General features: G+C 49.0%; 3 protein-coding genes across 3 annotated transcripts in view; all 3 read right to left on the reverse strand.

Annotated features, from left to right (window-relative positions):
* The window catches only part of Kri1 (KRI1 homolog), a 14,869-nt gene extending 10,058 nt beyond the window's left edge, over positions 1-4,811 (reverse strand). Inside the window, exons 1-4 of the mRNA XM_005346886.2 lie at positions 4,674-4,811; positions 4,504-4,577; positions 3,294-3,399; positions 2,187-2,301 (exon numbers count right to left, since the gene is read on the reverse strand). Coding sequence (XP_005346943.1) covers positions 2,187-2,301; positions 3,294-3,399; positions 4,504-4,577; positions 4,674-4,767 — 389 coding nt within the window. The 5' untranslated portion in view covers positions 4,768-4,811. The remainder of the gene's footprint in view (positions 1-2,186; positions 2,302-3,293; positions 3,400-4,503; positions 4,578-4,673) is intronic.
* Positions 4,812-5,305: 494 nt separating this feature from the next.
* Positions 5,306-7,976, reverse strand: Cdkn2d (cyclin dependent kinase inhibitor 2D). The gene is made up of 3 exons (XM_005346887.2): positions 7,871-7,976; positions 7,450-7,605; positions 5,306-6,182 (listed from the first exon to the last, which is right to left on the reverse strand). The coding sequence occupies exons 2-3, from the start codon at positions 7,588-7,590 to the stop codon at positions 5,823-5,825; spliced, it is 501 nt and encodes a 166-aa protein (XP_005346944.1). The 5' UTR covers positions 7,591-7,605; positions 7,871-7,976; the 3' UTR covers positions 5,306-5,822.
* A 1,653-nt stretch (positions 7,977-9,629) lies between these two features.
* Positions 9,630-25,692, reverse strand: Ap1m2 (adaptor related protein complex 1 subunit mu 2). The gene is made up of 12 exons (XM_005346891.2): positions 25,582-25,692; positions 22,843-22,999; positions 22,595-22,662; positions 20,199-20,329; positions 19,962-20,109; positions 19,750-19,876; positions 16,703-16,845; positions 16,537-16,608; positions 13,702-13,860; positions 11,546-11,671; positions 10,471-10,546; positions 9,630-9,929 (listed from the first exon to the last, which is right to left on the reverse strand). Exons 1-12 carry the CDS (start codon positions 25,621-25,623, stop codon positions 9,907-9,909), a joined length of 1,272 nt encoding a protein of 423 aa, XP_005346948.1. The 5' UTR covers positions 25,624-25,692; the 3' UTR covers positions 9,630-9,906.
* Between the last annotated feature and the right edge of the window lie 299 nt (positions 25,693-25,991).

Consider the following 25,991-nt stretch of genomic DNA (forward strand, 5'->3'; position numbering starts at 1 on the left):
GGTCAGTTCAGGGACTGAAGCACCATTACCTGCTAATCCTCCCACAGGTCACCACACAGTGGAGGCTGGCCCAGACTCTCCATCTTCCTACTTTCTTTTTGTTTTTGTTGTTGTTGTTGTTGGTGTGTGTGTGTGTGTGTGTGTGTGTGTGTGTGTGTGTGTGTGTAAGACAAGGTTTCTATTCTCTGTATTTCTCTGGCTATCCTGGAATTCACTATGGAGACCAGGATGGCCTCAAACTCAACAGATCCATCTGACTCCCAAGTGCTGGGATTAAAGGCATGCAGCACCACAGCCTGGCTCTAAGTTTTTATTTATTTTTTACTTTTTTATTCCACATGCATTGGTGTTTTACCTACATGTATGTCTATGTGAGGATGTTGGGTCCCCTGGAACTGGAGTTAGAAACAGCTGGAGCTGCCATATGGGTGCTGGGAACTGAACCTAGATCCTCTGGAAGATAATTCAGTACTCTTAACCACTGAGCCAGCTCTTGAGCCCCCTCCATCTTCCTACTTTTATCTCTTGAGTTCTTAGAGTTGAGCATCTCCATGTTTGGCCTCAATCTTCAGTGATTTCTAATTGCAATGGGTTTAGCAGTACACAGACCTACATATATATTCTCAGTGGCCCTACTGTCTCTGACCCCATGCGGTGAGGAACTGCTCTGAGCTCCTGGTGGGAGGGGCCTAAGACTGAGGGCAGAACACTGAGGTTCTGCTCCAAGGGATTCCCCTTACTATGTAGTCTTGGGCTTCCCTTCTCTCTTTTTTGCAGACAGGCTCTCACTAGGTAGCCCTGGCTGATCTAGTATGAAGACCAGGCTGATATCAAACTAGCAGAGATCAGTCTGCCTCTGCCTCCCAAGCTATGCAAGCCAGAGCACCTGCATTCAAGAACTGGGCCCCACCCATATAAAGGCAGGAGAGAATGGATACCAGAGCTGTCCTCTGAGCTCCATATACATGCTGTGGCACGAGCACATGGGCCCAGCCACTCTTCTCCCTACAATAATAATAAACAGAGCTGGCAAGATGGCTCAGCAGGTGAAGGCTTTTTTTTGTTTGTTTGTTTGTTTGGTTGGTTGGTTTTTTTTTTTTTGGTTTTTCGAGACGGGGTTTCTCTGTGGTTTTGGAGCCTGTCCTGGAACTAGCTCTGTAGACCAGGCTGGTCTCGAACTCCCAGAGATCTGCCTGCCTCTGCCTCCCAAGTGCTGGGATTAAAGGCGTGTGCCACCACTGCCCCGGCTGTTTGTTTGTTTTTTAAAAGAGATTTATTATTATGTATATAACATTCTGCCTCCAAGTATGCCTGCATGTCAATACAGGGAACCAGAACCAGTGGTTGCTAGGAATTGAACTCAGGATCTCTGGAAGAACAGTCAGTGAGTGTTCTTAGCCTCTGAGCCATCTCTCCAGCCCTGTTTGTTTGTGTTTTGAGACAGGATATCACTGTTTAGTCCTAGCTGTCCTAGAACTCACTCTGTAGACCAGGTTGGCCTCAAACCGATGGACATCCACCTGCCTCTGCATCCTGAGTGCTGGAATTAAAGGCGTACACCATCACTGCCCAGCTCAGGTAAAGGCTTTTAATGCCAAACCTGCAGACTTGAGATTTGATCACTGGCACCCACATGGTGGAAGCGGAAAACAGACTCCAGAATTTATCCAACTTGAACGTGTACTATGGAAAATAAACAAATTCGGAATGTTAAATTGGGGGCTGGAGAGATGGTTCAGAAGCTAAGAGGACTAGCTGCTTTTCCAGAGGTCCTGATTCAACTCCCAGCACCCACATGGTGGCTCACAACTGTCTATATCTCCGATTCCAGGGGATCTGGCATCCTCACACAGGCATAAATTTAGGCAAAACACCAATGCACATAAAAAAAAATTAAAAAGAATGATAAATAAATAAAATTAAGAATGTTAAAAAGATCAGATATAGTGGCACATGCCTTTAATCCCAGAACTCGGGAGGAAGGAACAGATGGATCCCTGAGTTCGAGGCCAGCCTGGTCTATAGAGTGAGTTCCAGGACAGCCAAGGATACACAGAGAAACCCTGTCACAAAACAAAAATATACCACAACCAACAACAAAAACCCACCACCAGCAAAACCACCCCAAAACACTTCATGGTCCCCAGAGAGCTGGCGGCTAACAGGTGGGCTGAGGGCCTCCTTACCCCTCCTTCTCTAAGATGACCTTCCTCTCGTAGTCCTTCAGGTACATGGGCTCGACTTTCTTCTGCTTGCCCGAGGCTGCTGGCTCCTCCTCACTCTCTGAAGACGAGGTTTCGGCTGTGGGCCAGTGAAAAGATAACTGTTGTTGCCCTAACTGCCCTCTTCCCCAGGCAGAGAATCCCATGGGCAGGGCTGGGAGCAGACATGAGTTCTGAATCCCTGCCAGTCACTTCCAATTATAAAATCGTAAACCATCCTAATTCTACCTTTGTTTTTCCAGGGACAGAGTATAATGTAGCCCAGGCTAGACTAAAACTCACTATGTACAAAAGAAAAAAAAACCAATCAACCAAACAAAATCTTTAGGTGCAGATATAGCTAAATTGATAGTTTGCCTATCAAGTCCGTGGCTCTTTGTTCAATTTCAGTTCTGTGGCACACACCCATTCAGTACTCTAGTATTCAGGAGGATGGAGGCAGGGGGATCAGAAGTTCATTCACATTCTTGGCTACATAATAAGTTAGAAGCTAGTCTAGGTTACATGAGAAATGATCCTTTTTTTTGTTGTTGGTTTTTGTTTTTTGAGACAGGGTTTCTCTGTAGTTTTGGAGATGTCCTAGAACTCAGTTTGCAGACCAGGCTGGCCTCGAACTTACGGAGATCTGCCTGCCTCTGCCTGCCGAGTACTGGGATTAAAGGCTTGAACCACCACTGCCTGGCTTGAGAAATGACCTCAATAAATAAATAAATAAGCAAGCAAGCATTTCTGGCCTGGTATTTTAGACTTATAAATTCATAAAGATAGCTTTCTTAAGTGCACGTGGATGCCAGAGGTCACCTTGCCCGTGACATTCCTCAAATGCATCCACTCACTTTGCTTTGTCTGGACTTTTCAAACAGGGTTTCTCGGTATAACCTGGCTGTCCTGGACTCACTCTGTGTAGACCAGGCTGACCTCAAAATCACAGAGACCTGCCTGCCTCTGCCTCCCCAGTGATGGGATTATGGCCTATTCACCGCCACTGTGGTGTCTGCCACCTCACTCAGGATGGAAAACAATTGAATTCCATCAACATTGTGGTACTTAGAGAAGCAGCCCCCTCCATACCTGTCCTCTGATAGAAGGTAGCATCTTTCTGGTAAATTCGGGGGTCCTTTTTCTTCAGCAAGGACAGGGTCCTGTAAAAGTCTCTCTCCTGCTGGGGGTCAAATTCCTAGAGCAGGAAAAGGAGTAGAGCTGACTTTCAGAAGGAAGGCCGGCACAGCGTGAGTAGGGGCTGCTGAGGAGGACAGATGCAGCAGGGACCCGTGGGGGAGGAAGAGGAGTCCAGATGAAGAGAGGCAGGTATGGCGCTGGGCGTGTGTGGGCAGAAAGAGAGCAGGACATGGAGGTCTGTCCTGAAAAGGACAGGCTGGGCAACAGAGCAGGTGCGTTGGGAGTGCTCTTGGGTGGACCACTAGAAGGCCACGGTTAAAGCTGCTGTGGACAGACAGGGCTGCTCCATGGGGAATGGGAAGAGTGGTCCCTAGGGGACAGAAGGGTTGGACCACTAATCAAGATGTGGGGTCAATCTGTGATGATGGAGGATAAAGTCATATCACAGGAGATGTGACAATCCCTAGGGATGGGTAAGGCACTGGCTGTCACGTAAGGGATGGGGGAGGTGTCTTGAAACTGCCTTGGGACTCTACTGAGTTAGGGGAAGCTACCTCCTGCAAATTGATGGGCGGCCTGGAGTCAAGTAATGAGGATTTGGTGTCTTCTAGACATGGGGCGGGTGCTGCTGGTAACTCAAGGAACTAGGGTATGGGTCCTAAGGTTCCCATAGCCCCTATGTGATTAAGGTAAGGGGCTCTGTCCTCTTGGGGAAGCAGGGAGGATTTGGTAATTCCCTAGGTACAGGGAGAACGTTGCTTGTTTCTCAAGGGACTGGGATGCAGGTCTCGGGATGTGCCTGTGTGACCCTATGAGCGTAGGGCCAGACTCCCTCTGTGTATCTAAGTAGGAGTTCTGTGCGAGGCTTGAGGCTTGAAGCCAAGTAAGGAAAGCAGGAAGATTTAGTGACTGCTAGGAAGGGAAAATCTGTCACTCAAGGGGTTAGGAGATAAATTCACCCTTAGGATATAGCACCCCAGAGAGATCAGTGGGTGGGAGGTTTGAGCTCTCTTCCAGAAAGAAGGGTGATTCCTGGGCTGGGGGGAAATGCCTGTCACTCAAAGGATGGAGGCGAGTCTTGAACGCTCCCAGACAACCCAGCCGGGTCAGGGAAAGCCCAAGTACATCTAGGTAAGATGGGAAGCCTGGGGCAGAACCTTACCACATGCTCGTCGCTGGAGTCAGACTCGGAGCTGGAGTCGCCGCCGCCGTCCGGATCCCCATAGCGATCCTTCACTGTGGGGTACACACGGGTTCCCCACAGCCACCATCACCTGATGCACCCTCCCCCAGGGCCCCACATCCCGGCCTGCGCAGGCGCCCCTCACTCACGCCGCTGCAGTTCCTCACGCTCCCGGTAACGGCTGTAGCGTGCGGCAAAAGCTGCGTTCACCCTCAGGGACGCAGAGCCGTGTGGTTCCGGCATGGCGGCTGTGCGGCCTAGTGCGCACGCGCACAACCTCCCCCTCCCCCTCCCGGTGTGACCTCTTCTAGGCACGACGGCTGAGAACGTCTCTTAAAGGAGCAGGTCCTGGACCGACGCACCTGGCTCCACCCCCGACCTTCCGGGATCCTGTTGGCCTTTGCTTTGCAGGCCACACCCACGGGCCAAGCCTCTACGGGGAAAGGCCACTAGCCACCGCCCACCCTCCTCCACCCTGCCGGCTCCCGGCACCCAGCTGACATCTGGGGGCCCCTTTCTCCACTCGCGGTTTCCTGCCTCCCTTCCGTTCCGACAGCACCCGACAGCTGCCCCACCCAGCTCAGTTACCCTGACGCCCTGGAAATGACCGTGTCGTCCCTTCGCCCCACAACTCCCACAGCCACGCCATCCCTCCAGTTTCATCACACCCACGTCCTGAAACTCCGAATACCCCATCCCATACTCCCAAATCCGTCATCATGCCTAAGTCTTAAAGTAATGAGCCAAAACATTAAATGACCACACAAAACAGTTTCTTTCCATAAAGCAATAAATATATATATTTCAAACTTTGTACAACAGACTGGAAAACAAACTTCCAAGAAAAAGATTAACACTCACTATTCTTTTAACTGATTCCAAATGTTTTCCCCTCCCCCCTCCCATGTCCAAAGTAGGTGGCTCACACTTCAGGTCTCTGTGCACAGCCTGCCAAGGTCACCAGCTTCCAGGAGTTCAGGAGGTGATGACCTCACTCTGAGGCTAGGGCTTTAAACCTCTGCCCTGAGGTCTCCGCAGCCAGGTGCAGGGAAAACTGAACCGTTTAGGTGGCTATTGCCGGTAGGAGCCCCTTCTCTGTCAAACACACCAAATGGAATGAGAAAAACAAAGAGAAACGTCCCCCAAACACACTCACTCAAGAAACCAACACCAATAAACCACAGACAGCTCCTCCCACTCCTTTCTTCAATTGAAGGAGTGAGGAGCGAAAGTTTCTTTCCTCCTTTTGTTGACTCTTAACCCTGTGAGGCTCCCTGGCTGGAGACAGTGGCCCCGGGTCACACTGGGATCACCATGTGCCTCTGCAGGATGTCCATGAGGTTCTGAGCCCCTCTCTGCCGGGCCAACTCCAGGGGGGTGAGACCCGAAGAGTCCCTGTGATGGAGATCAGATTCAGGAGCTAGGAAGCTGACCACGGAGGCGTGGCCCTCTCGTATCGCCAGATGGATGGGGAGCGAACCAGTGCCGTCCAGGGCATTGACATCAGCACCATGCTCCACCAGGACCTTCAAGGTGTCCAGGAACCCGGTGCGAGCTGCATCGTGCACTGGACTGGTACCAGAGGCATCCTGGACATTGGGGCTAGCGCCTTGCTTCAGGAGTTCCAGAGCAACTGCTGGACTTCCAAACATCATGACCTATGGGGGTAGGGAGCAGAAAGTTAGGAGGTTCCCACTGGAAAACAAATCCAGAGTGACAGTGAAGGGGTCCTTCAGTGAAGTGAACAGGGACACCCCAGGAAAGACAGCCCCCCCCCATCCAGGAAGCTGTTTAGGACCCGGATCACGCACACCCAAGGCTCACTGAAGATACAAAAGACCCTAACTACAAAAGTGACTCTCATGAAACTTTAAGGGGCCAGGCATTGGGACCACTCCTGTAATCCCTGCACTTGGAAGGCCCAAATAGGAGGATAGCCTCAAATTTAAGGCCAGCCTGATATACAGAGTGAGACCTCTCAGAAATAATAATAATAAAAAATTAATGAAGAAGAAACAAAAACAAAGAGAATAGAAAGGAAGGGGAATGGGGAAAGGAAGTGAAGATAAAAACTCTAAAGTAGTTGGGCGGTGGTTGGAAGGCAGATGCAAGTGGATTTTTGTGAGTTCTGTGAGTTCGAGGCCAGTCTGGTCTACAGAGCAAATTCTAGGACAGGTTCCTAAGCTATCTTAGGAACACTGTCTCGAAAAAAGCAAAACAAACAACAACAAAAAGAAAACTCTCAAGGAGCCTCTCTCAGGAAGAGGGCTATGGGAGATCCTAGAACTGCTAAATCCCTCAGGTAATGCAACTCCACCTATCTTCTGAGAACTACTTAGAATTTTTACGAAAAAAGATGCTCTAGGGAATTTGGGTCCCCTTTGTCCAGGGAAAACTTCTTTAGACATAGGCATGATCTTCAGAATGTATGAGCATCCATGTAGAAGTGGAACCCCCCATAAATGCCACCCCACATTATGGGGTCTTCAAGCAATAGGGAATTTTTGTAACTGGGACGCTCAGAAGATTGAAAAAAAAATCCAAACCACCTTCAGAAATGAAGACTTCTCCTCACCCCCAAATAACCAGAGACCCTTAAAAAGGACTCCTACAAAAAATGGCTATCTCCTACTCGAATGTCTTTTTAGAAGTCCCAAGAAATGAGCTGTCCCCAAGGGCTGGCATGAAAAGAAGCTGAACCCCAACCCACCCGCGGAATAAAGGTCTGCAGCGAAACTGAATCTTCTAGGCTTGATGACTAGGAATTCTTTAGAGCTGAAAAGTCATCCCCTCCCCCACCCAGTCCGCACCACCCCACCCAACATTGGTGCAAACAAGGAATGGTGCTCAGGGGATCACCTCACCAACCCGGTCAGGAGACTAGGAAGGATGCGATGTGGGAGCCGGCTGTCAGCCAGGCCTCACCTGCAAGGCCGTCTTGCCGAAGCGGTTCAGGGCGTCGGGATGCACCAGCTCCCGGTGCAGGAGGCGGCGCACCTCTTGCACGTCGCCACGGGCCGCTGCGCCACTCAGCCGGTCGCCGACGCGGACTTCTTCCAGAAGCATCGTGACACGGGTGGTCTGTGAAACCCACCCAGTCCCAAGCCCAGTCCAGGTCAAGGCTGAGGAACCAGCAAGCGCTGGATCAGAACACTACGGCTTCCCTTCCCTGGAGCTGCAGAGCCACTGGGGCCTACTCTATGGTGACTCCCCGGCCGCAGACCCTTCGGTCCCTTACGACCCGGTTCTCGCACCCGGCTCCTCCCCCTGTCACCAGGAGAGGAGGCGAGGAACCCCGCCCAGCCCTAGGGCGCCCGCCCCTTGGGCCGGGTCTCCCCATACTCACCCTCCCTCCTCGGCCTGGGCGGGCGTGGTCTGCTCCGAGCCGCTCTCACCGGCCGCTGTAGTCAGCCGTCAGCAGGCGAAGGAGCGCGTCACACGCCCCGCCTAGAGCGTCCTTGTTTTCTTACGAACTCGCAACACAGTAGCGGGAGCCGGTTTGCCCAGCGCCCGACCTCCGTAAGCCCCGCCCACCGGGGACCCAGCCAATCAGAGTGCGTTGCCGGGAAGGTTTGTCTCGCCCATAGAGGTGGTGCGCCTCGTGATTGGCCAGAGGGCAGCAACCGGGCTGCCCGCCACCGCAGGGTGTTTGGTTTTTCAAACCCGACGGGCGGGAAAGAGAGGGAAGCTTTAACTGACCCCAGGAAAGAAGTTGGAGACAGGCTAGCGCGGGCTGATCCTGGGTCTTTAGCGCCTCCGGGAGGAATGGAGGCAGGACTGGAAGCTCTCAGAACTGGAATATTCTATTTATTTACATACCCCGGAAGTCCTAATGAGCTCTTACTATGAGTCGGGAACTTAGTTCATTCATTTTACTGCTGTGCAAGAGGAACGGCCTCCTGGCGGTCAGGTGCGCGCCTTCATATATTTTTTTGTTTGCTTTAAATTTATGAGACAGAGTCTGACTATGGCCCTGTCTGTCCTGGAACAACTCACAGATAACCAACCATCTGCCTCTACCATCAGTGCTGGGATTAAAGGAGGGGGCTTTTTTTTTTTTTTTAGAAAGGGTCTTGGAGGAGGCAGAGGCAGGCGGATCTCTGTGAGTTCGAGACCAGCCTGGTCTTACAGAGCTAGTGCCAGGACAGGCTTCAAAGCCACAGAGAAACCCTGTCTCGAAAAACCAAAAAAAAAAAAAAAAAAAGAAAAAGAAAGGGTCTTGGAGCTGGAGCCAGAGCCAGGCAGTGGGGGGCCTTTAATCCCAGCACTTGGGAGGCAGAGGCAGGCGGATCTCTGAGTTTGAGGCCAGGCTGGTCTACCAAGTGAGTTCCAGGCCAGGCTGGTCTACCAAGTGAGTTCCAAGACAGGCTCCAAAACTACACAGAGAAATCCTGTCTCAAAAAACCAAAAAGAAAAAAAATCCAGGAAAGCAAGACAGAAGACAAGTCATATCCATTGAAAGACATCCTGTTCTTCCAGAGGACCCAAGTTTGGTTCCCAGCACCTACACCAGGCAGAGGCAAAAGGAGTAATGAAAGACAGTCAGACCTTGTCTTCAAAAAAAAAAAAACAAAACAAAACCATCCAGGCGCACACCTTTAATATCAGCCCTTGGGAGGCAGAGGCAGGTGAGTCTCTGTAAATTCAAGGCCAGTCTGGTCTACAAACCGAGTTCCAGGACAGCATAGACTGTTACACAGAGAAACCTTGTCTTGAAACACCCCCCCCCAAAAAAAATCAAAAGAAAAATATACATGAGCAAACGCCCTGAGGTTCAGAGTGTGTGATGAGATGGAAAGGGAGAATGGGTGGGTGGGAAGGTGGGCAGGTGGCTGCGGAGTGGTGTGCAAAACAGACACCTTCCACTTTTAACAAGATGGGAAGGGCACCAGGGTTAAGTGGGGCAGTTATGGACTGCGGGATTTTAGAGTGACCTCTGGTGGCTACAGAGGGAACCATAGAGAGATAGGGAACGAAGGGGAGGGTGCAGAGGAAGCAGGGTGCAAGATTGGCGACTTATGGTCAGTCCCAGTCCATAGCCAAGAAGCACATCCACAGCTGTTAGATTTATTTCAATGACACCTAAAGCTCAGATGGAGGGCCAGCAGGGCCTCGGCTCAGCAGCCCAGAGCTGCCCAAGGCAGGTCATTGCAAGAAGGCACTCGTGGAGGGGGAGGGGCTGTTTGGCCCTCTACATGTAAAATCAGGATGGGAGAGCTCCAGTCTAGACAGCTGAGTGAGAGGTACCAGGTGCTGGCTGCCAGAATGTGTTGTCAGTGCCCTAACCCAGCATGAACACACACACACACACCATCTCTCTATAGTCTGCAGTTCAGATCTGGGGAGAGAGAAGCCTCATGTTCAAATCCCCACTTCTCCTTTTTAGCTGGTACGAAGCTGATAATCTGCAGAAAAAGATGAGCAGGGACCATCTTAGAACCGAGAAAGGGGAAATAGAGTCCTCCAACACCCACAAAATCTATCCTGGGTCCCAACGCACAAAATTACCCCTGGAAATATTTCACAGTGCTTAAGGCTTACAGGTTTGAGACATGGGTGGCTGGATGGTAGATTTCCTAACTATTGCGTGTAAGCCCTGGTTTCCATCCTATTGCCATAAAAAAAATAAATTAATTAAAAAAAAAACCTTGTTTAGATCAGGATGAGTTCCACACAAGCGCCTTCCTCTGATCACCAGGACCATATGCAGGCAGCATAAGTGCTAAGTGTCACCATCTTGTTCAGACCTTATGGTCACCATGAAGCCAGCCCGCCACCCCATTTTAAAGATGTGTAAGCTGAAGCACAAGGAAGCATGCATGGTAAGGGAAGGGTTTGGGGCAAAACATGCTGTTTTGGAACTGTCCGAAATATCATCAAAGTCATCAGTCCCCATGTCCTTCATCTCCTTGTATAGCTCATTGTCCCAGAGAGCCAGGCTCTTACCCCCACTCTGGGTGATGTAGCGAACCCAGGGCAGGGCCTGGTACCCACTTTTCTCGATGATCTTCATGTAACGGACCTGGAAAACAAAAAAAGGAGTGGCCAAGAACTAGGGATGTAGCTCAGCAGTAGAGCTTCCTTCCAGAGTCACTGGTGAGGAGCTGGGGTCCGAGTCGTGGGAGAGTCCCTGTCTAGCCCGTCCCTGGGTTCAGTCCTGGCATGGGGGGGTTTTGGTGGGGGGAAAAGTGATGGCCTGTGTCAAGAGAATACACAGGGCATACTTTAGGATACAAAATGACACAAGCTGGGCATGACAAGCACAAAGAGGGAGTGATCCAGGCCAGTAGGGAAAGGGAAGTACAGAGAGAAAATACAGGACAGAGCTGGGGACAGGACAAGAGAATAGAGAATACTCTGTGGGCGGGGGAGGGCCGGTGAATAGTGACTGAGCAAGGGGAGGCAGAGAGGGGAGAGCCCCAGCCTGAGAACAGAAGAGGCAACATTCAGAGCAGAAGACAAAGAGGTGGGGACCTGGCATGGGAACACATCCTAAGACTCTCATCCTAGAGTTGGGAATCTAGACAGAAGGATATTCTAAACTTAAGGCCAACCTGGGTTGTGAGGTGAGTCTGAGACCAGCCTGGACTCAGAGTGAATCCTTGGCTAGCTTGGGTTCCAAACAAACTAATAACACCTGCTGTGGGGACACACGCCTCCAATCTGAGCACTCTGGAAACAGAGGCAGGCAGGTCTCTGCTTGAGTTCAGTGCCAGTTGGCCTACAAAGTGAGTTACAGGTCAGCCTGGCTACAGTGAGATCCTGTCTCAAAAAAACAAAAACGGGGGCTGGAGAGATGTCTCAGTGGTTAAGAGCACTCTGGCTGTTCTTCCAGAGGACCCAGGTTAGAATAAAACACTCTGTAACTCCAGTTCCAGAGGATCTGACACCTTCTGACCTCCACAGGGACTGTATACACGTGGTTCACAGACATAAGCAGGCAAAACGCTGATACACATAAAATAAATAAAAGCTCAAATGAATAAGTAAGATGTGAGATGAGAGGTGATTGGAGCCTCACCTGGATGCCAGAAACGGTAAAGTATGGGATTTCAAACTTGACCCCAATAGGTGGCCGGCCCTCCACCTCCTCAGTTTCCACGCTGGGGAGTCCGAAGTGGGCACGCATCAAGTACTCTTTGCCACCCTGTGGACACAGAGGCATCAGACTCTGTGGGTGGTCTGCCTCTGTCTCTCCGACAACCCTCACAGCAGCCTCCACAGAGGATCATCCATCATACAAATTTCAAAGTTAAGAGGGCTCGCTGAGACCCATAGGAAAAGTCTAACTCCTGTCCCTCAACTGGAGAAAACAGACAGGTCAAATCTAACGGTGGCTGGGTTCAATGGCAAAGGTCCATAGTTCCAGTTACATTGGAAACTAAAGCAAGAGAATCAAAGAATACAAGTTCAAGACCACTCTGGGGCACAGAGTGAGACCTTGTGTCAAGAAACCAATGGTCCTCAGGAGGCAGAGGCAGGCAGATCTCTGTGAGTTTGAAGCCAGCCTGATCTACAGAGCAAGGTTCCAGGACAGGCTCCAAAGCTACACCGAGAAATCCTGTCTCAAAAAACAAAAAGAAACCAAGGGCGCGCAGAACAGAGGTAGAACAATAGGGTGTTCAGCCCCCATGTCTCACTCTCACGTAGACATGCATGCATGAATCACCAACCCTGAGGTGCAGCTACGACTTAGTTGGTAGTGCTACTCTGGGTTCCATACCCAGCACCACATGAACCAGGTGTGGCGGTACCTGTGCTCCTGGCACGTAGGAGAGAGAGGGAGGTCACAGAGACCTTGTCTCAAAAGAGTAAAGATGTGATTGGAGATGACTCGGTGGGGAAGAGCACTTGCTGCTCTCCCAGACCACCCACGTTTGGTTCTCAGAAGCCACAAGGCGGTTCACAACCAGCTCAGTTTCAGTGCCGGGGATCCAGTGTCTTCTCTGACTTCCATGAGCACAAGGTGCACACATGATGCACATACTATATACAGGGAAAATACTTACACATATGAAAAGATTTAAAAAGTCAGCTGGGCAGTGGTGGCGCATGCTTTTAATTCCAGAACTTTGGAGGCAGAGGTAGGTGGCTTTCTGTGGGTTCAAGGCCAGCCTGGTCTACACAGTGAGTTCCAAGACAGCCAGGGCTACACAGCGAAACCCTGTCTTAAAAAACAAAAAACGAACAAACAAGCAAAAATTAAAAAGTCAATAATAAAAAAAATAAAAGACTGTCAAGATTATGAAGCAAGAAAGGCACTTCCAGCCAAGCCTGCCACCCTGAGTTCGATCCATTGGGGAGGAGAGAACCAACTCCTATAAGTTATCCTCTGGTTTCCACCAGCACCCCATGGTGCACACATGCATGCACACACACACACACACACACACACACACGAAATTACCACAGAATAAAGCCACTAGTGCTCAGAATGTGGAGAATGTGGTCACAATTGGACATGATAGCACACACTTGGGAGGCAGAGGCAAGCAGATCTCTGTGAGTTCGAGGCCAGCCTGGTCTACATAGTGAGTCTAGGCCTGTCATGGATATACAGTGGAGACCCTGTCTAAAAAACAAAAACAACAATATCAGCAAAAAGAATGTGGGTCAATTATCACATCCCATTTCACAGATGAGCTGAGTCTATGAAGGAAACACCAGGAACCAAAGCCGTATCCCTAAAGACTTATGGGGAAGGGAGATGCTATTTCAGGAAGGTTCAGTTTCTCCACCTTGGTTTGGTTTGGTTTTTTTTTTATTTTTTTATTTTTTTGGTTTTTCGAGACAGGGTTTCTCTGTGGCTTTGGTTCCTGTCCTGGAATTAGCTCTGTAGACCAGGCTGGTCTCGAACTCACAGATATCCACCTGCCTCTGCCTCCCGAGTGCTAGGATTAAAGGCGTGCGCCACCATCGCCCAGCTTTGGTTTGGGTTTTCAAACAGAATCTCATGTAGCCTAGGCTAGACTTGAAGTAGTTATGTGTTTTTTTTAATCCTCCTGCCTCCACCTCCCAGCTGGAAGGAAGGCAGACACAGTCACACATCTAGTGTACCCCCTTCTTCAGCCTCCATGATAGCCATGTGCATACTGATGAGGTCCTCATGTGGTGCAGGCAGGCCCCACCACCACTAAAGCCCCTCTCACCCTGGATCCCACCTTTCCTAATACTCACAGGGAAGGACTTGATACTCCAAATGACAACATTCTTCTCGGGCACATACTTGGCACTGCCCACACTGGTCTTGAAGCGTGGGGAATCTGCATCGCTGGGTACGGGCACAGATATTTCCACGCCATTGGCCACTGACTGCTTCTTAAATTGCCCCTTAGCCTGTCAGGAGAGAGAAGGAGGCAAAAAGAATTCAACCTGAGCAAGATTAGTGTTGGGTGCTTGTGATCCCAGCTACTCTGGAGGCTGAAGCAGGAGGATGTCAAGTTCAAGGCTAGCCTGGACTATAGAGACAGTGTTCAGGGTCAAAAAAAAAATAATAATGACCGGCTGGAGAGATGGCTCAGAGGTTAAGAGCATTGCCTGCTCTTCCAAAGGTCCTAAGTTCAATTCCCAGCAACCACATGGTAGCTCACAGCCATCTGTAATGGGATCTGGTGCCCTCTTCTGGCCTACAGGCATACACACAAACAGAATATTGTATAAAGAATAAATAAATATTAAAAAAAAATAATGACAGCTTGAATTTTGCAGGAAAATGGATGGAGCTAGAAAACATTATTTTGAGTGAGGTAACCCAGACACAGAAAGACAATTATCACATGTACTCACTCATAGGTGGTTTTAAACATAAAGCAAAGAAAACCAGCCTACAAACCACAATCCCAGAAAACTTAGACAACAATGCGGACACTAAGAGAGACTTACATAGATCTAATCTACATGGGAAGTAGAAAGTAGAAAAAGACAAGATCTCCTGAGTAAATTGGGAGCATGGGGACCTTGGGGAAGGGTTGAAGGGAAGGGGAGAGGCGGGGAGGGGAGCAGAGAAAAATGTAGAGCTCAATAAATATAAATTTAAAAAAAAAAAGAAAAGAGGGGCTGGAGAGATGGCTCAGTGGTTAAGAGCACACTGGCTGCTCTTCCAAAGGTCCTGAGTTCAATTCCCAGCAACCACAGGGTGGCTCACAACCATCTATAAGGAGATCTGGTGCCCTTCTCTGGCATGCGGGCATACATGGAATGTTGTATACATAATAACTAAATAAATATTTAAAAAACAAAAACAAAACAAAACAAAAAACAAGGAAGAAACCTAAAAAAAAACAAAACAACAACAAAACACTAAGAGCCCTACATCTTGATGTGTAGGCGACAGGAAGTGAGCTGACACTGGGCATGGACTGAGCATGTGTGAGAGCTCAAAGCTCGCCTCCACAGTGACACAACAAGGCCACACCTACTGTAGCAAAGTCACTTCCTGTGAGTTTATGGGGCCAATTACATTCAAGCTATCACATCATATAAATTATGAAAATGTCATAAACTGGGTGGTGGCGGCAACAGTGCACGCCTTTAATCCCAGTACTCAGGAGGCAAAGGCAAGCAGATCTCTGTGAGTTGGCTTCTGTTCAGACCAACTTGGTCTACTTGGCAAGTTGCAGGACAACCCAGGGCTACATAGAGAGAACTTGTCTCAAAAAAAGAAAGAAAGAAAAGGAGGAAAAGAAAATAGAAAAGAAAAGAAAGAAAAACTACCTGGGCAGTGGTGGCACATGCCTTTAATTTTAGCACTTGGAAGGCAGATGCAGGCAGATCTCTGTGAGTCCAAGGCTAATCTGTTCTACACAGTGAGTTCCAGGACAGGCTCTAAAGCTTCACAAAGAAAACTTGTCTCAAGGGCTGGAGAGATGGCTCAGAGGTTAAGAGCATTGCCTGCTCTTCCAAAGGTCCTGAGTTCAATTCCCAGCAACCACATGGTGGCTCACAACCATCTGTAATGAGGTCTGATGCCCTCTTCTGGCCTGCAGGCACACACATAGGGAGAATATTATATACATAATAAATAAATATTTAAAAAAAAAAACTTGTCTCAAGAAAGAAAAAAATAGCCAGGCGTGGTGGTGCACGGCACTCAGGAAGCAGATGCAGGTGGATCTCTGTGAGTTCGAGGACAGCCTGTTCTACAAGAGCTAGTTCCAGAACAGGCTTCAAAGCTACAGAGAAACCCTGTCTCAAAAAGTAAATAAATAAATAAATAAATAAATGGCTTTGCTGGAGTAGGTGTGGTCTTGGAGGAAGCTGTCACTGGGGAGGCGGGCTTTGAGGTCTCACACATGCTCAGTCCATGCCCAGTGTCTCAGATCACTTACTGTTGCAGTGGATCAAGATATAGGACTCTCAGCTTCAGCACCATGTCTGCAGACACAATGCCATGTACCACTATGATGATAATGGACTAAACCTCTGAACTGTAAGCCACCCCAATTAAATGTTTTCTTTGTAAGAGTTACTGTGGTCAAAAAAAAAAGTTACTGTGGTCATGCTGTCTCCTCACAGCAATAGAAACTCTAAGACACCCAGTCACATAAAATAAAAACAAAATTTAAACAAATAAGGGCTGAGAAGATCATTCATCTCTAGACCCAGCCCTTGGGAGGCGGAGCAGAGGCAAACAGATTTCTGAGTTTGAGGCCATTCTTGTCTACACAGGGAGTTCATCTAGGGTTACAGCGTGAGATCTTGCAAAGATCTGAAGAGATGGCTCAGGGGTTAAGAACATTAGCTGCTCTTCCAGAGGACTCCACTTTGAGTCTCAGAACCCACATGGAGGCTCACAACCATCTATAACTCCAGTTCCAGGGGATCCAGTGCCCTCATCTAGTCTCTGTGGGCACAAGGCAGGCAAATCTTGCATGGCAGACATGCATGCAGGTAAAACACACACACACATACACACACACACACACACACACACACACACACACACACAAAGTTAAGGAAAAAAGAGTTAAAAACATGGTGCCTGTGCGGAGAAAGACTCCTCCCAGAGCTCACCTTGACCATGATCTCCACTCGGCTGTGGGAGAATTTCTCAATGACTGACTCGATCCAGATCAGGGGTTTGACCTGCAGGCAGAGAAGGCAGTGCTCAGAGATCCTGACTCCTGCCCTTGATCCACTGCCCACCACTTCCTTTGTGTCAGGCTGGGCCCCATCTCACCTGGGTGCTTAGGCGATAAGACATGAGTTCAAAGTCCCCATCCGGGGGGATGAAGGAGATGGTTCGGTCATTGTCAAAGCGTGAAAGCCTCACACACTGGTGGAATTTCACATCTTCCAGCTCCACAGACTTATTTTTGCTCCCTGAAACTCAGAGTGGAAAAAGCAGAGTGACCCTGGGGCTGAGGAGTGTGCTCCACCCCACCTTTCCTACTGGGTGCTACCTTCCCCAAGTCTGCAGAGGAGGCCCAGGGTCTAGGCTGAGTGGTAGTGGTGGGACCTGAAACAGAAGCCCAGCGTCTGGCTCCCACCCCAATCTTCTGTTTTTTATTTTCATTTTATTCTTCTAAAAATTTTAGCAAGATTTTTTTTTAATTTTTGTTTTTTTGAGACAGTCTAACATAGCCTTGGTTGTCCTAAAATTCCATGTGTAGACCAGGCTGGCCTCCAAATTAGAGATCCACCCATCTCTTCATCCCAGGTGTAGGATTAAACACATGAGCCACCATGCCCAGTACAAATTTTAGTACCTTTAATTAGATGGAGGTTTGTGTGTCTGAGTGATTGCGTGTGTAAGCGTGTTTGGTGCTCACAGAGGTCAAACATGGTGTCAGAGCTCCTGGAGCTGGGGTTATAAATGGTTGTAAACCACCTGAAGTAGGCGCTCAGATCCTCTGCAGGAGCGAGAAAAGTCCTCAGACACTGGGAGCCTCTCCAGGCTCTAATTTTCCCTTTGTACTGTGAGCATACTGTGTGTATGTATGCATTATATGAATTCATGTGTACATGTGGAAACCAGAGGTTCTTCCCTAAATTATTATTACATTTACTTATTTACTTGGGGGGTGGGACATGCGTGCCCCAGTGCAAATGGAGGTCAGAAGACAGCTTGTAGAAGTCAGCGCTCTCATTCCACTATGTGGGTCCTGGTTACTGAGCCCCGGCCCTTTTCATGTTTAACACATTGCTGTGGATGTGTGAGCATAGGTGTGTGGCTGCCACGCCTCATCCCTCCCACCATGTCAAGCCTCCACGCCGTTCAATCTAGCTGGCCTGTGAGCTTCCGGAAGATCCTCCTGTCTCAACCTCCACTGCATACATTAGTGATTAGACTTCGTGGGGCTGGAAAGATGGCTCAGGGGAAAAGAGCACTGGCTGCTCTAGAAGAGGATCTAGGTTCAATTCCCAGCACCTTAATGGGGGCTGACACCCTCTTCTGGCCTCTGTGGGTACTGTATAGACATGGTGCGCATACAGAAAAAAATACCCATATACATAATAAATGAACAAATAAACATGTAAACAAAATCTTTAAAAGGAATTGGGCAATGGTAATATACACACCTTTAATCCCAGCACTCGGGAGGCAGAGGCAGGTGGATCTCTGTGAGTTCGAGGCCAGCCTGGTCTACATAGCTAGTTCCAGGACTGGCTCCACTCAAGGAAAAAAAAAGAAAAGGAAAAGGAAAGGAAAAAAAACCCTGTCTTGAAAAAAACAATAAATAAATTAATGAATTTATGAATAAATAAATAATAGATCTTTAAACGGAATGCTGAGATTTCAGATGTACACCAGCACTTCTGGGTTTTTCTGTGTGGGTTTAGGGATCTCATTCAGGTCACTGTGTTTGTGGCCAAGTGATTTCCCTGTTCAGCCTTCTCTCTAGCCCACTGTCTTATCTTTTGACACAAAGTGTCTCATTCAACCTGGAACTCACAAACTAGCAAGCAGGGCTGGCCAGAGCACTCTGGGGATCTCCTCCAGTGTCACAGAGCAGATAAATACCACCATGCATACCCTTTGTATTTGATTTGTTTTGGGGACAGGGTTTCACCATATAATCGTGGCTGTTCTGGATCTTGTTATGTAGACCAGGTTGACCTGGAATTTACAAAGATCCACCTGCTCCGCCTCCTACATGCTGGGATTAAAGGTGTGCGCCACCACTGCCTGGCTTCTATGCCTCCTTTTTTATTTATTTGTTTGTTTATATTTTATGTGCATTGGCGTTTTGCCTGCATGTACGGCTGTGTGAGGGTGTCAGATCTTAGAGTTACAGTTGTGAGCTACCATGTGGGTGCTGGGTCTCCTGGAAAGGCAGACAGTGTTCTTGACTGTTGAGCCATTTCTCCAGTCTCCAATGCCTGGTTTTTGTTTGTTTGTTTGGCTGGTTGGTTGGTTTGGGTTTTCCTCAAGACAGGATTTGTCTGTGGAGCCCTGGTTGATCTGGAACTCACTCTGTAGACCAGGTTGGCCTTGAACTCGTGGAGATCAGCCTGCCTCTGCCTCCTGAGTGCTAGTATGAAAGGTGTGCTTGGTATGATCTTTTGAGACAGGGTTTTATGTAGCCCAGAACAGCTTCACATTCACTAAGTAGTTGAGAATTACCTTGATTCCTGCTTCTACCTCCCAAATTCTGGGATTACTCTTATGTAACACTATGCTTGGCTTGACTTGGCTTTTGTTGTTTGGCTTTATTTTACAGTGTGTGTGTGTGTGTGTGTGTGTGTGTGTGTGTGTGTGTGTGTGTGTACATTTGTATGCGTGTATACATGTATACATTGACACCGGAGGACAATACCAGGTGTCTTTCCTCAGGTGACATCCACCTTTTTTTTTTTTTTTTCCTGAGACAGCATTTCTCTTTTGGCCTGGAACTTGTTGATTAGACCCCCTTAGCATTCTTAGTGCGGCAACCATTTACCTCTGCCCATTTCTTATAACCCATCTGCTACCCTAACCAGATGACACTGAACTCCTCACCTTCCTGCCTCAGCCTCCAGAGTGCTGACATTACAACATGGATTACTCTGTCTGTCTGTGAGATGTTTAAATATTATTAACCTGTCTGCTCCCACTAGAATGTCAAGGCCAGAAATGGGCTTGGTCAGCAGGCAGCTCTCATTAACAAAGAAAGCATTTGCTAGGTGAACTTTGCTGCTGAGACGCAAGGCTCCATTATGAGAGAGCATGTGAACACTTATCTCAGAACTGGCCTCTGTCTAGGGGTAGCCCCTCCCCGGGAAGGGGTTCCCCCCCAATCTTACGGCCAGTAAGCTCAAAGAGCACTCGGTCATTGAGGCCCAGCCGCAGCTCTGGCATCCCAGACAAAAACACCTTCAGCTTGATGGTGCCCACAATCTCGCTGAGCAAGACACTGCCATTAGCATTGACCTGCAAAGGGGGTATCCCAATGTGGGGTGTCAACAGGTACAGAGTCCCCCCTCCTGCCCCCAGGACATGAGGCACAGAAGCTCACCAGAAGGTTAACAGACTCGATGACGTCAATGAAGACCTCATTCTTCTTGTACTTGATCCCCTCGGAGCGCCACGACACGGCATTGGTGACTGTGGATGGTACTCGAGACTTGCCTGTCTCCAGCTTGTTGCCCTGTTGTGTGATGTACCTATTGGGAAGAGCAGTGAGGGTCTCAGCTAAACCAGGGACCCCTCAGAGGGAGTAGCCTCCCGGTCACAGGCACCTTCTCGTACTCACTCCTGCAGGATCTTGCTGTCTGTGGTCTGCGGAAAGCCGAAGTCCATGAGCTCGTCCAGCAGCTCGTACACAATGACAAAGTTATCACGGATGCTCTCCTCCTCCAGCTCCTTAAAATACTCACAGAAGACCTGGGTGTGGGGTCCCAGGGAACACACTCAGCCAGTAAGCTAGTATGGACCACCTACTTACTCTGTGCCTGGGCTGCAAACAGAGACAGGCTCTCTCCCATGGAGCAATTTAATGAGGAAAAGTGATAGCCACAGGTGATGGGGTCAGTCATATCCAACATGTCAGCGTGGGAAGGAAACAGCAGCGGAAACCTACACCTCGAAGAATCTAGACTGACAGCTAGAGGGGTTACAATGGGTTTTCTGGGTGTGGGGATGGTACAGGGGTTGGAAGAAACCAGCACCTTGCTTTAGGTCAGGACTCTACAAATGAGCAACACCCTAGCCCCTCCCTGGGGATTCTATGCAGGGGCTCTACAAAGGAGCTACACCCCAACACTCCAGACTGTTGCTCTGAGACAGGGTCTGGCTATGGAACCTAGGCTGGGCATGAACTTTCCATCCTCTTGCTGTAGCCTTCAAAGCTCTAGAATGAGAGGTCTGATCCATCTTGTTCTCCCTAAGAAAAAAAGTGTGGAGGCCATGTATGGTGGTTCTTGTCTTTAATCTCAGAACTCAGGAGGCAGAGACAAGGGGTCTTTTTGAGTTCAAGGCCAACCTGGGCTATAGAGTAAGTTCCAGGATTAAATAGAGAGACCCTGTCTTAACAAACAAAAAAGTTGGGGCTGGAGAGACATTCAGGGGTTAAAAGCACTGTGTCCAGGTTCAGTGCCCAGCACCAAGACAGCAGCTCACAATGGTCAAACCAACACCAAAGAAAAACAGACGAGACAGATGGCTTAGCAAGCAGTCACTCGTTACCAAACCTGATGACCCTGGGACCCATGTGCCGAAGGCTAGCTGTCTCCTGATCTCCACACCCATACCTCACACACATGTGCACACACATGTGCCAGTGCACAGACACACACACACAAAGAACTAACTGAATACATGTAATACATTCCAATAAAAAACTAGGTATACCTGTGCCTGGAAGTTCAAAGTCAGTTGGGCTGCAAGAGAGCCTGTCTCAAAAATAAATACACGGACATGACTACCTGAACTAAATTGAGCAGTCAGCATCCTATTACGGAGAGGGATGTAGGAGACACCACCACTTCTGGGGATCTATAGGCCACTAATGGTTGCTAGGGTGGGGAGACAGCTTTTTTTCTTTTTCTTCTTCTTTTTCTTTTCCTTCCTTCCTTCCTTTTTGTATGTCTGTGTATGGCTTCTCTTCATAGCCCTGGTTGTCCTGGAACTTGCTCTGTAGACCAGGCTAGTCTCTAACTCATAGAGATTCACCAGCCTCTGCCTCCCAAGTACTGGGATTAAAGGCTTGGACACCACTATATGGCAATAAATAAATAAACAAACAAACAAACAACTAAAAATAATGATGGCCTTCCAGAGGCTGCAGAGCTAGCTCAGTCATTCAAAGCACTGGCTGCTCTTCCAAGGACCCAGGTTTGATTCTCAGCACCTACATAACAGCTCAAACCATCTTTTAACCCCAGTCCCAAAGGATCCAATGCTCTATTCCAGCCTACTTGGGCATGTGGTTCACAGATGCACATTCTAGCACACCCATACAGATAAAAATAAATTTTAAAGGATTTAAAAATTATTTTCGGCTGGGCAGTGATGGTGCACACCTTTAATCCCAGCGCTAGGGAAGATGTTTGCCAGTCTGGTCTACAAAGTAAGTTCCAGAACAATCAGAGCTGTTACACAGGGAAACCCTGTCTTGAAAAGAAAACCAATAAAATGAAATAAAACAAACTTCCAGATGTATATAAAGTACACATGTATACATGAAAGACACAAGCTTGTTTCCTGAAGTCTCTGCTCTATCCCCGGGATGTCTCGCTACACATCTAAAAGGTTCTAACATCTGAAACATCCAACATCGGGGCACACCCAGCACCGAGCACACCGATGCTCAACCTGCATCTCCTCATTTGAACCTTGTTCTGCTCAAACCCCTTAGCCTCCACTCTATGCACACCTCAGGGCCTTGTTCACCTTGCCCTCTGTATTACTTCACCTCCAAGGCCCCCTTTCCTATCCCTTTCTTCCCTTCCTGTTACAACAGCACTCCTATTGGGTTTGTAGGCACAGAAAGAGCAGGGAAATGGGACTAGGCCCCAAACTCAAATCTGGGGGTGACTCTTCTTAATCCAGTAGTGAGAGGAGAGAGAAGGCTTTAATGGGCATGTCATGGGGGAGGGGAGAGCACAAGTAGACAGACAGACCAGCTACCAATGAGAGGCCAGTACCTACCTCCACAGTCTTGTACAGAAAGGAGTACACCAGAGAGGCATTGGCGTTCTTCAGCGTGGTGGCCACCACTGGTACAGTAAGGTTAAGGAAAAAGAGCCATTTTCGAGGGAGGGGTGCTACATGTCTCCTGAAGTCCCCCACCCCATTTCTCCTACCCCTTACCCCATGCACTGTGTAAACTGGTCTCAGTACATTGCCTGCCCTCTAGATCAAGTTCTTGGCACTCCTGCCCAGCATGGGGTGGATGCAGTAGAGGTTGCTGTGTTTGATCCACAAGAAGTGTACTCGGCCATGGCTCAGCAGCGGGGCCAGCACACCCTCCTCCTCACGTTGCATAAGCAGTGGCATGAAATGGTCAATCTCCGTCATGGGCACGTCACCTTTGTAGTTTCGGCTAATCAGGGGCTACGGATAAGAAGAAAGGACTCAGCCATCACCAGTACCCAGACCCAGGGTTCAGGGGCCTTAGGATGGCATATTCTCTTTTCTCTAACCGTCCTTCTTCCCCATATACACCTGGCCTCTATTTTGTTTTATGGAGGGGATGGGGAGAGAGTAGCTCACATAGCCCAGGCCAGCCTTGTAACTGAGGGTGACTGTGAAGTCCTGGTGTTCCTGCTTCCACCTAGCTAGAGCTATGAAGACAAACCCTCTACCAGCCAGGCTGTGGTGGCGCACGCCTTTAATCCCAGCACTCGGGAGGCAGAGGCAGGCGGATCTCTGTGAGTTTGAGGTCAGCCTGGTCTTCAACAGAGCTAGTTCCAGGACAGGCTCCAAAGCTACAGAGAAACCCTGTCTCGAAAACAAAAAACAACAACAACAAAATAAACTCTACCATTTAAACTATATCCTTAGCCTATCTTTCTTTTTCTTTTCTTATTTATTAGATATTTTTTCTATGGAGATCCAGCTGGTCTCAAACTCTCAATCCTTCCTGCCTTGGTTTCTTGAATGCTGAGATTACAGGTGTTTGCTGCCATGTCATGCTCAGTGTCTAATTCCCAAAGACTTGTTACCTAAGTGGCATAGGTAAGGCTCTACTTCTGTATGCCTCAGTTTCTGTGCCTGTTAAGTGGGTACATAAGACCCACAGTTAAAAGTATACTGGGTCCATATGAAGGTCAACAACTTTCTACTAATGAGTGCTGCACTGGGGATAGTAGGAGGTGGTAGCAGGAGGATCAGAAGTGCACGGCCATCCTTGGCTGTACAGAAGTTCAAAGCCAGCCTGGGCTACATGAGATTCTGCCTCAAAACAGAAGACAAAGGATGAGGGGCTTGAGTAGAGCTCGGCAGTAGAGGACTGGCCTACCATGCATGAAGTCCTTGCATACATCCTCAGCACTGCAAAAGTCAATCCAGCATCAGTCAGGGAGGCTGGATGAGAGCCTGAGACAGGAGGATGGCTAAGCTACAGAGTGAATCTGAAGCAGGCCTGGGTAACTCAACCATCTCAAAGCAAACATTAGAGAGGGGGCAGTGACGGAGCTCAGAGGGAGAAGAAGGGCTTGCCACCAAGCCGATGGCCAGAGGGTCGTCCCCAGCACCCACATGTAGGAGGACAAGAAGAGCGCCGGGTAGTGGTGGTGCACATCTCAGCGCTAATCTCAGCGCTAGGAAGGCAGAGGCAGGAGGATCTCTGAGCTCGAGGTCTGCCTGGTCAACAGAGAGAGTTCCCAGACAGCCAGGGCTACACAGAGAAACCCTATCTTGAAAACCAAACAACAACAAGAACAAGTAAGAAGAGGATTACAACGTGGCCTAGAGGTGCTGTGTGGTTAGCTAGGGTTCTATCCCACCACTGCGGAAGAGGAGGAACCTTTGCTAAGGGGTCCAGTGCCTGCCTCAGTCTTTTTTATATATAATGTATTTTTTCCATTTCATTTTACATTCCAACCACAGCTCCCCCTCCACGCCTCCCTAGTCTTGAGGCAGGTGTCATTGTCTCCATTTTCTAGACTGAGAAAGTAGGGGCTTTAAACCATGGCCACAAAAAGTAGACAAGCTGACCTGAACCCTTCTTCATCAACTGTTCTTGTTCAAGAGTATTTTATTTCTTTGTTTTGTCTTGTTGTTGTAGCCCAGGCTGGCCTTGAACTCCTGAGCTCAGGTCATCCTGCCTCAGCTTCCAGAGTAGCGAGGTTTACAGGTACACAGTACTTGATATGGTTCCTTCCACTGTCCTTATTGTTTGCTTGTTTGTTTTTGTTTTTCAAGACAAGTTTCTCTGGGGAGCCCTTGCTGTCCTGGAACTTGCTTTGTAGACTAGGCTGACCTCGAACTCAGAGATCCGCCTGCCTCCCGAGGCCTAATTGTTTTTTCACATACACTGTTTTTTGTGTGTGCACAATGTATGTGCAGCAGTGTGGGTTCATGGCTAGTGTGTATGTGGTCAGAGGATAATTTATGGGTTTTCTCCTTTTCCCTTATTTGGGTTCGAGGCTGAAACTCAGGTCACCAAGTGGCTGTTTGTTTGATTTTGAGGCAGTGTGTCATGTAGCCTCAAATTCTCTTGGTCTCCTGAGCCTTCCGCCTCCACCCCCCAAGTGCTGGAATTACAGGTGTTTATACAGCGCTCTGGGATCAAATCTAGCCAGCTCACAACTGAAGCACATGCCCGGCCCTGTCCATTTCATTACTTTATATTTTATCCTTTTATTACAGGGCTCTTATTTTCATCTACTGCTATGAAGGCCACTGGAGAAGGGACTGGCAGCTTGCAAGGAGAAAGTGAAGGCCTTCCTCTCCGGAGAGTTACACTGTGCGAGTTATTGAGCTCTATGGTTTGCAGAAGGGCTGTGCTCACTGGTTCAGGGCGCTCATATGGTAGGGATCTTTCTTATTCGCATTGTACATATAGGGAAACAGTAAGGCAAGAAGTAAAACCCCTTGCCGCAGACGCTGGCTGGAGGGGGCGGGTCCCCGGCTCCGGGACCTGCGCCAGCGGCCTCTCCCGGGGTCCCTCGATCCCTTGCCCCCTACCTCACCTTGCCCTTGACGTCCAGAATGAAGACTGCCGAGGCCGACATGGTGGCAGCCGGTGAAGCTCAGAGGCGGGAGCGAGAGGGAGAGGCAGCGCGCAGCTTCCTTCTTCCTGCGGAAGCGCCCTCACCCAGGTGAGCCGCCAGGTGAGCGTGTCTTAAAGGGGAGGCAGTCAGGTGAGCGCGTCTTAAAGGGGAGGCGGCCAGGTAAACGGCGTCGTCGGCAGCAACGCTGATACTGCTTCTGAGGCTGGGAAAGGCAGAACTTGAGGTGTGACAGATGCCCTGTCTGATTTTCTTTTTTTTTCTTTTTTTTCTGATTTTCTTTTGGTATCAAGAATGCCTTGGCGGTCAAGTCATTGACTGACTGCTCTTCCAGAGGACCTGGGTTCAATTCCCAGCACCCACATGGCAGC

The sequence above is a fragment of the Microtus ochrogaster genome, chromosome 5 (genome assembly GCF_000317375.1).
Source record: "Microtus ochrogaster isolate Prairie Vole_2 chromosome 5, MicOch1.0, whole genome shotgun sequence".
NCBI classification, from domain to species: Eukaryota; Metazoa; Chordata; class Mammalia; order Rodentia; family Cricetidae; genus Microtus; species Microtus ochrogaster.